The sequence below is a fragment of the Lipotes vexillifer genome, unplaced genomic scaffold (genome assembly GCF_000442215.2).
Source record: "Lipotes vexillifer unplaced genomic scaffold, Lipotes_vexillifer_v1.1 scaffold24, whole genome shotgun sequence".
Taxonomy (NCBI): Eukaryota; Metazoa; Chordata; class Mammalia; order Artiodactyla; family Lipotidae; genus Lipotes; species Lipotes vexillifer.
The window spans coordinates 1,857,451-1,868,100 of NW_006782914.1; the positions used below are offsets into that span (position 1 = coordinate 1,857,451).

Consider the following 10,650-nt stretch of genomic DNA (forward strand, 5'->3'; position numbering starts at 1 on the left):
GTGTGTGGCAGGTGGGGGGTGACATTTGAGTGTGGGGCAGGGCCTCTGCTTAGTACCTGCACAGAAGGGGAGAGGCAGTACATGGAAAGGAGGACCTCTGGAGTGTGGAGTTCTGGAGTTTGGAGTTAGGGCCCTGAGTGAGGGTGTGTGGACGGGGTTTAGGCCCAGCATTGGAGGGAGTCTCCAAGTGTAGAGGTAGGGCCTGGGGTGGGGTGTATGGGCGGGGCCTGGGCTCTGCACTGCAGGAGGGAGACTCCAAGAGCAGAGGATTAGGCCCAGGAGCCTATCAGCCTCCCTGGTGCCTAAGTAGACAGGGAAAGTGCTGGCCGCATTCCCTTCCATTCCTCTGCACGCCACCACCACTGTCTCCCCCAGGGTCTCCCCTGTCCCCGCTGGACCCCTAACCGTGGGTGGGTTCTGCTGGGTGTAGGAACTCCTCCCCCAGCCACCCCTCAGGGGTGCTGGTGCTGGAGGTCAGGCCTTTACTTTTGCTCCCCCTTCCCTCCTTCCCACTCCCTCAGGACCCATGCATGGCTGGAGGGGGCCTCCATGTGCAGAGGATCAGGCCTGGGATCTCAGCAGGCTCCCAGGGGCCCTAGTGGGCAGGGGAATCCTGGCCATACTCCCTTTTGATCCCCTGCCCTCCCAGTGGTCCCCCAATTTACCCGTTCAGGCATGGGATCCCTTCCCCTCCCCCAGCTGCCCCTCAGGGGCGCCAGTCCCATCCTGCCTCCACTTCTCCTCCCCCTTCACTCCCCCCACGCCCCACGTCCTACCTGGTCGCTGGGGGTTCCTCCTGTCCCCTTAGGTGTCCGTGGTCCCCCACCGGTGCCTGGTAGGTGCCCTAGTTGTGTGGAGACACGAATTCCACATCCTCCTAGTCCGCCACCTTGACTCCAACCCCAGTAATAATTTTAAAATATTATAATTTAATAACATTTCTAGTATCAGTTAAGATTTCTGATGTGTTTTGAGGAACAATATATGATTCAGCTGGATGAGTGTTCTACTAGTGTTCTAGGGAACTGAAGGGGTATCCAAGCCATATTGAAGCAACATTTCCATGATTTAACCAGAACAGCTTCTCTTTCATCTGTTCTGTTCATTACATTTCACCTATGGTTTTATTTCTAAGAGGATTCATTGTTAAATATAAATGTATTGAAGCCAGTGAACTAGATAAATAGCATGACCTCTTAGTTTCCTAAATCCACCAAATAAGTGTGGTGCATGCCCATACATTTTTACCAGCATTGTGTGGGAATATCTGTTTTGGTAGGTTAGCTCCTATTTCAAGCTGTACTACATTTTCAGGTGAGTACAAAACAGATACATTCTATCTATTTTTGGATCTACTTTATGAATAATAAACAATACTGACTTTATAACTGGAATAGAACCCTGAGCCACTTGTACAATTACCAACAGCATAATATGAAAAACTATATATAATCACACTCTAGAATATAGCATGGTTCAGTATGCTGGCTCTAAAACTTATTTCAGTAGTTGTTAGGTGACTAATATAAAAGCAAATTTCCTTTATTGCCTATGATGTAGTGGTAGCTTGATCTAGTAGAAAAAGTGCTGCACTGGAATCCAGGAAATTAAAATTTTAAATCTGGCTTTCCCAGTAGTTAGTGTGAGACTTTGGGCTAGTCAGAAAATCACTCTGAGCTTCAGTTATGTCATCTCTCTAAAACAAAATAAAACAAAACAAACAAAAAACAGGTAAAAATAACATATACTTTCTTTTTTCCTAGAGTTGTTGTGTGTTCTAAAAGTGACATGAATAAGATCCCTAGTAAACTGTGGAAATACTATATAAATGTAATATGAGATTCAATATAATAGAATTAAGATCTGGCCTTCAAAAACAAGTTTATCCACTTAGAAAATGAGGTCACTTTGAATAGTTACTTACCTCTCTAAGTCTTTCATAAAATTTTAAAAATTACCTACTTTATCTGTTTATTGGGAGTTATATTAAAAAATGCATGTAAAGTTGTTTGTTTACATGGAAGTAGGTATATGGTAAGTGTTCAATGGTTACATCTATCATTATTATTTATTATATTGTTAGTGAGAATGCAGTGTTCCAAAAATTGCTGGCCAATGTGTAGGCTAATGATAAAAATTTCCTTGATGGTGTTTAACTAGAAGAATTCCAGTAATGATATACCCTTAATGTTTTCAAAGTTGTCCTTGGAACATTGGCTCCCAAAAAGATTCAGGAGGCTGGAAAGTACATCAATTCCACTCATAAAATAACGAAGACAAGCCATTTATAACCCACAAAAATCACAACTTTTCTGAACTCATTATACAGGGTAGCCTTCAAAGCAAAGAAGGGGAAAAAGAAAGTAATTGTATAATTATAAAGTAGTCAATACATCAATATGACATAACAATCATAAATATTTAGGCACCTAATTAAAATGCTTTGAAACACATTTAATGAAAAAATTTTAATACTTAAAGAAGCAATAGACAAATCTATAAGTATAGTTAGGTATTTCAACACCTTATATTCAATAATTGGTCGTATGTGCAGAAAACCAGTTAATGATATAGAATGATGTAGATGACTTGAGCAATACTGTTAACCAACTTTATGGATCTAATTTATATTTATTAAACATTCCTCATAACTACAGCAGAATACACATTTTTCTCATGTACCCATTAAACCTTTACCAACTATATTCTGGGCTAGGAAAACATCCTAATGAAATGAAAAGAATTCAAGCCATACAAAGTATGTTTTTAGACCAAAATGGAATTATATTATAAATGAATAACAGAAAGCTACCTGGAAAATCTTCAAATATTTGATAACTAAATAACACACTTCTCAGGAACTGTGGGTCGAACCAGAAATCAGTAGGGAAATTGAGAAGTATTTTGAACTTGATGAAGATGAAAATACAGATTAAGATTTGTGGGGTGGCCCTCAAGCAGTATTTGGAAATTTAAAGCATTAAGATGTCTAGATTTGAAATAAGGAAAGTTCTCAAAAACCATGACCTCAACTTCTACTGTAGGAAACTAGACAAAGAAAAAGAAATGAAAACCAAAGTATGCAGAAGAAAGGAAATAATAAAGATCAGAGAGGAAACCAATAAAAGGAAAAACTGAAAAACAGAAGGAACTAGAGAAAATGAATTCAAAAGGTGGGTCTTCAAGAATTCTAAAAACAAGGCAATGCAGGAGGAATTTGAAGCCTCTGTTTCACTGAGAGTAACCATAGCAAAAACAAAACCCAAATGGAGCTTAACATTTTACTTAATTGACTCAGACCCCTAAAGGCTAACAAGAGAAGAGACATACCTATTCCCAAGCATAACTACTTTATACCTCAGGTTTTACTGTCCTATTGAAGATGTCCATCTCTCAAACAAAAATTGCAAGACACATAGAGAAGGAATGGAATTGCTGCATTGTTGGGTATGAAGATGTTCAACTTCACAAGGTAGTGCCAAGTTGTTTACAAACTGTATGTACAAATTATTCTCACATTGTTGATGTATAAGAGTGCTTAAACAACTAATGATTCAAAGAATAAATCACAGGGGAAATTAGAAAATAACTTGAAACAAATGAAAGCAAAAAACACAATGTACCAAAACTCATAGGATAAAGCAAAAGCATTGCTAAAAGACAAATGTAAAGTTTTAAACAAATCAAAAAGCAATATATCAACAACCTAACTTTACATATTAAGGAACTAGAAAAAGAAAAAGAAGGAAGGAATTAATAAAGATTAGAGTGGAGATAAATAAAATAGAGAATTGGTAAACAGTAGAGAAAATCAGTAAAACCAAAAGTTAGTTCTTTGAGATCAACAAAATTGATAAACCAGTAGCTAGACTAAGAAAAAAAGTGAGGATTTTCCTGGCAGTCCAGTGGTTAAGACTCCGTGCTTCCACTGCAGGGGGCATGGGTTCGATCCCTCGTCGGGGAACTAAGATCTCATATAAGAGCTCATATGCTGTTCAGTGTAGCCAAAAAATAATAATAAGGACTCAAGTTACCAAAGTCAAAAATGAAAGTGGAAACATTACTATTGGCAAAGAAATAACAAGGATTATTAGAGTACTGTGAACAAACATATAACAACAAATTGGACAGCCTGTATAAAATGGACAAATTCCTAGAAACATATAATTTTCCAAGACTGAATAATGAAGAAATAGACAATCTGAATAGACCTATAACTAGTAAGGAGATTCAATCAGGTTTCCATAATCAGAAACCTCCCAACAAAGAAAAGTCCTGGACTAGATGACTTCACTGATGAATTCTGCCAACATTTAAAGAAGAATTAACACCAGTCCTTCTCTAACTCTCCCAAAAAATTGAAGAGAAGGGAATACTTTCTAGCTCATTTTATGAGACCAGCATTACCCTGATACCAAAGCCAAAGATATTACAACAAAAAAAGCGTCTACAGACCAATATCTTCTTTGACGGATATTGATGCAAAAATCTTCAACAAAATACTAGCAAACTGAATTCAGCAGTATATTAAAAGGGTTATACAATCTGACCAATGAAATTTATTCCTGGAATGTAAGTATGATTTAACATATGTTAAATAGCTAGATCTAATGAACATATCAGTAACCTGAATATCCAAAAGCTGTAGGATATGTTTTCTTTTCAAGCATACCAAAACATGTATAAAAATTCAGTGTACCATTTTGCTACTCAGTTTCCTGTGGAGGTATATATTGTGTGGACATTAGGTTGAATTGTATTAGTCAAAGACATGTTCTACAACTTTCTGTTTGGGTATTTCATCACACATGTTAAGTGTAGATTATGTAACTGAAACATGCCAACTTTCTCTACTAGTAAATTGTATATTATCTCATTTAATTCTCACACAACCCTAAGTCTTAGAACCACTGCCCATTATATAAATGATCAAGAATTGTTAACATTATTATTATTTCTGCTACTATCTCCTTCCATAAACTTATTACACAAGCATAAAAGCTGTTTTGGGAGTTAGGAGACCTAGATTCTAGTCTGGCTTTCAGTTACTTAACTGTGTATAACCTTAAATAATTCTCTTAATCTTTCTGAGCATCAATGCAGTCACTAAAATAGAGGGGCTTAACCTAGGTGATATCTAACTTCCATTTTAGGTCTAAGATCCTATGCATTTATGAATCCCAGCTCATATGGCATGCTAATTTCATAGAAAGCTACCACTAAATTTGATCATTTTTTATGTTTATTACCAAAATCTATTAATGCCAGCTTATGCTTCTATTGTTGACATCATAAACGAATTTGGACTCTAATTCATCTTTATTGCTTTATTCATGGATTTGCACTTTAATTTATCTCTTCATTGCTTAATAGAGCAATAATTCAAGGTGCTACCTTAGGACTTCAATATTGACATTATTATTATCTACAGATTTCTTCCTTATGACATTCTACTTACTTTGTTTTTAGTATAGTTCTCATGTCACAATTTTACTAGTTCTGGCTATGGCTGTCTCATTCCAGTAATTGCTTTGATTTTATACTGAGTTACTGATTATGAAAAATTCGGAATGGTTATAGAATAATAGCAGGCCACTATGTCATTGATTGCCTTGTGCATTGCCAACGACTATTCAAGAACCTTCATTAATTCATCAAATGTTGGTGTCCTTTCAGTGTGCCAGGCACCATGCTGAGGGCTTGAAATACTAAGTCAAACAAAACATAATCCTTGTCCCTATTTAATTTTAAGATAATACTTCAAGGTATGTGTATATTATCTATATTTGGCAGATAAGAAAACTAGGACTTAATTAACTTGCCTGGAATAGTGCTGCTAATGAATAATGGAGCCAGCATTCAAATTCAGGTCTGCATGATGCCAAAAACCCATGCTCATTCCACTATAGCAACTGATCTGCCCTTTAAGAAGATAGAGTTACTGACATTATGTAAACAGATTCTAATTTTAAATTGTAATATTAATGATTTTAATTCCATGTGTGTTTTCTTTTTTAAGCCTGAAAGAGAAAGTCAAGATTCCTTGTTTGATAGAATTTCAGAAAGTTATGTGTCACTTTTCATGAGCATACCTCTAAGTCAAAAGGATGCATTCTTTCAGGTAAATATAGAAATTAACTAATTATGCTAATTATTTTTATAGCAAGTGAAATATAAAAATAGTTATTTTATTTAAATACATATGAGAACATATTTTGTTACTTTGCAAGCAAAATTGCCTAAAGTAGAGTAAATAATGATAATATTTAAAAAGTCATGCCCCTCCACCCCAGAATATTATATTCTACTGACTAAAAGCCTTACAGAATCTCCTCAGTGTGGTATATGTATTTGTTTGCATATTAATAATTTGAAAACTATTGACTTGTTCTATGTATAGTCTTGGTATTTTACCTACAAAATTATCATTTTTCTTTTACTTTATAAAGTATCTTTTGATCTAAGAGGACTTAACTTCTTGTGTTATGCCTAAGTACTAAGCATCTGTTACAGTGAAGAACAATGGACAAATTTATGAATCAAATGTTTTACTATGTCTGTTATAGTAAAATAATTTGGTTAAAATAATTTATGTTCTTGAGTAGTGTGAAATGAAGACATGTAGGAATTTCATGGAGTATTTTAAAATGTAAACATCTAGCGTTTCAAAGCAGAATCCACATTCAAATACTTTGTTGTACTGACATCTGTAAATCAGAAATACAGAAGCATTTTTGAGTCAGTCAGTGTTTTCATGGGTAAAACCTAAAATAAAAATAAATGTCCTTCATGATGAAAACATAAATTTAAATTGCCAAATATTTATGCTCAATCTTGATCTATCTCACAAACATATACATACAGTATCGTAGAAGGAAATCAGTAGTGGACTGGGCATAAGGAGATTTGGCTTCACATCTGGAATCTGCTCATAATTACCCAGGTGATCTTCGCAAGACATTCAGTCTCTCAGTTCTACAGCTGGTTGTCCATCAGATGAAGAGGTTGATCCATGATTCATAAATTGTTTATAGAACACTAATGTTCTGAAAGATAGACTAAGATTTTCTCTGCTAATATTAATTTATTTTTCTTATTTGCAGGAAAATAATAGTTAATGATTAGGATTTTTGGTCATTAAAATCGTCTAGAGATGACAAAACCAGCTGTTTCTCCTATCCATACGCTTTCACCTAGTCTATCCCTTTGTGGTGTTTCTAGCCTATACACATGGCTTGATGAAATCAAGCATGCTTTAACACAGGGCTCTTAAGAAAAGAATAAAAGACCTATTTAATGTGAACAAAGGAGGTAGTGGCACCATTGCATATCCCTTATTCTGTAATTTCTAGTGTTACATTTATGGTCCAAATGTTCTCCCTTGGGATGGATGTACCTTTTGATAGATATTGTATTTATAATCCTTCTCAAATCATGACTTGAATTTTTTTCTAAGTCCCTATTTTCAGTAGCTTTTTCCAAGGAGAAATTAGAAGTTGTTTAACCAAGATTCAAAGCCTCACTTGAGAACAAATAACATGTACACCTTAATGATTTGACCCCTTGACCTTTGTTCAGTCATTTTATAATGTTCCCTCTCCCTATCTCAATGCTTGAGAACCACGCCACCTCCCTACAGGTCTATTACCTCCACAGCTCTATAAGTCGAAATGGAGCCTCAACTCTCATTGACCAATTTCTATTATTTTTAGCTCATTCAGATAAGAAGGTGTTTTGTTACTATTGGCTCATCTGATTTATCTTACCACAGAAAGAGAAAACTATTAAAATTTAAGAATCAAAAAATTAGCTTCAGGTCTCACTATTCAGTACAAATTAACTGAATCTGAACATATTTAGTATAGCTTTTGCTTCAGTTTCTTCCAATGTCATACAATGATATTCCTTCAGAAATTTTCCCAACACCATTTGACACTTGATCTCTTTTTCCCCTAATTTCCTGAAGGTGAGATATTCACAGAAAACTTTTAAAAGTTCCTCTTACTTACCTTGTTCAACTTTTAAACTTTGATTATTAGTGTGATTTTATATACCGCAATTATAATATGTGATTTTTCTGGTAGTAAAAATGTTCATGGTTCATTCAGTGTAATTAAATATATCAGTATATTAAAGCATTCTTCCCCCTCCTCTTCTCCCCCACCCAAAAAAACTTATGGAGTTCTTCAAAGAATACCATCCATACCAGCAGATTTTAGCACTACTGGATTAGGTGACTATATTAGTTTCCTATTGCTGGTGTAAAAATTATCACAAAGTTAGTGGCTTAAAACAACAGAAATTCATTGTCTTACAGTTATATAGGTCAGAAGTCCAAAATGAGTCTTATAGGACTAAAATCAAGGTATCAACAGGGCTAGTTTCTTTAAGAGGCCCTAGGGGAGAAGCCATTCCTTGCCTCTTCTAGTTTCTGGTGTCTGCCAGCCTTCCAAAATAGTAGATAAAATATTTTAAATCTTTACTATAAAAATCTGGTATCTTCCTGTGTTTAGTCAGTCCCCAAGAGAAGCTTAGTAGTCAAGCGACTTTAAGTCTAATATAATACTGATAGTACCATCTATTTGTATGATACAAATATAAAATCTGATCATGATTTTACAATTGTGGTTATAATATATTAACTCACCTAAACAGGCTTCAATTATTTAAAAACATGTTCTTTATTTTCACCACACACTCAAAGTGATAATTGTGTAACGTGATAGAGGTGTTGGCTAATGCCACGGTGGTAATCATATTACAGTAAACAAATGTATCAACATGTTATACACCTTAAACTCACATAGTATTACATGTCAAATATATTTCAATTAATATATATATATGTATATATATGCTTTTTATTATAATGACCTGAAAGACAGTGTTCTTTTTCTGAAAGAGGGTATCAATAGCAAGCTTAAATGAAATAAATGTAGAATCATTAAAGTATCTTATCTTAATTGTAACTTCATCCTTTATCCAAATTAAATTTTTTTTTCCCAAAATGCTAACAAATAGCCAAATTGACTGACTTTATTTTCACCTCTTCTTTGTTCATATTCCTCAGTTAGAAATACAAAGAAGTACTAAATGGCCAAAAGCAAGCTATAAGAAAAAAGGGACACGTATATCTCACAAATTTAGTAATTTCTTTGATAGTTGAGATGTTATATGAAATATGGAATTATTTTAATATGACTCTGTTTTTGGTAGGTGTATCCTGATTGTTTGGCACAAGCTATCTATGCAACATTCCAGGAAGCATTTCCAGAATCCATTGATTTCTTTAATGATGAATTTAAAGAAGATCTAGGGAATAACATTTTTCTCTGGTTGTCAGGTACGAATATCATTAAGTATTGATCATTATTGTGGAACCTAAAACTTTTGAATTGCAGTGTTTTGTTTACTCCACTCAAAAAAAATTTGTAGTTCTTTGCCTTACGAAACATAGCATATTGATGCCTGTGTTTCAAAATAATAATGATTATTTATTTTATTCTGAAAATTCTGTTATACTAAAATTAATCAGTTGTTTACTTTAGAAAGCCAAATAATTTTACAGGCAGTGGAATTATTGTAGAAACCCAAATTGCCACAGAAAGAAAACCATACCATAGATATTTTATATTTGTAAGAGAAATATTTTAAGCTGCTTTTGGAACACTGCTGGTATTTTTATAGCAAATAATATTGACTAAATTCTAGAGCTAATTGAGTTCCTTGTAGAACATAAAATCATTAAGGAAAACTTATTTTCTGAATCATGGTGTGTGTGTGTGTGTGTGTGTGTGTGTGTGTGTGTGTGTGTGTAGGTAGGAGAGGTAGGACTCAAAGGCTGAAGGGAAGTAAGATTCCATCCTAGAGTACTTAGCTAGAGATTTAGGCACTTGGGTTTAAAACTAGGTATTGTTTCATATTCCTGGAAATACCTCCCCAATATTGTTTCCTAAGACTATTATACCATTATGGACTACCAGAAGCTATTGACTGTTTTTAAGTCCTTCTTATAAAACTGTCCAAATTTTTACTAATTTTTAAAAACTGTTTTGTGTCAATTCTTAGTAACCAAGCCATTTCTTTAAGAAAATGTTTCATATTTTAAGGAGGGAGTCCTTGGGAGGTACATGCTAGAAAACAACCCTGAGGACCACCCACCTCCATCAATACACATAGGACAGGAGTCTCCTAATTATAGAGAAAAATCCAACTAATTCAAATATAAGAAGCAAAAAGAGAATGAGCACAGCATTCATACAAAAATACTATAAGAAAAAAAATGTGAAGAACAGAACAACTTTCCTACAGACCTGTTGTAGAATGAATTGTGTCCCCCAAAAATTCGTGTTGATTTCTGTATGAAATTTTATAAGTCACTGTCTTACTTAATCCTTTTATTCAAGTTAGTTTTGTCATTGATTGTCTCGGGTTTTCTATGCATATCATCTGCAAATATAGTTTTCATATTTCTTTTATAATTCTTATGCTTTTAACTAGTTTCTATTAGGTAATTAAAGAAGAATGTATATAACATATTTAGATGAGCGATAGCAATGAGCTAGGAGATTTATAAGGAAAGGTTTTAAAGTCTTCTGGTAAATCCAGTGGGGGGTGTCTACTTTACGCTCTTCCTATGGGTCTTCAAAG

General features: G+C 34.6%; 1 protein-coding gene across 1 annotated transcript in view; it reads left to right on the forward strand.

The window, feature by feature from the left end:
* The window catches only part of FAM227B (family with sequence similarity 227 member B), a 286,042-nt gene that overhangs the window by 58,414 nt on the left and 216,978 nt on the right, over positions 1-10,650 (forward strand). The window contains exons 10-11 of the mRNA XM_007455562.1: positions 6,020-6,121; positions 9,217-9,343. Coding sequence (XP_007455624.1) covers positions 6,020-6,121; positions 9,217-9,343 — 229 coding nt within the window. The remainder of the gene's footprint in view (positions 1-6,019; positions 6,122-9,216; positions 9,344-10,650) is intronic.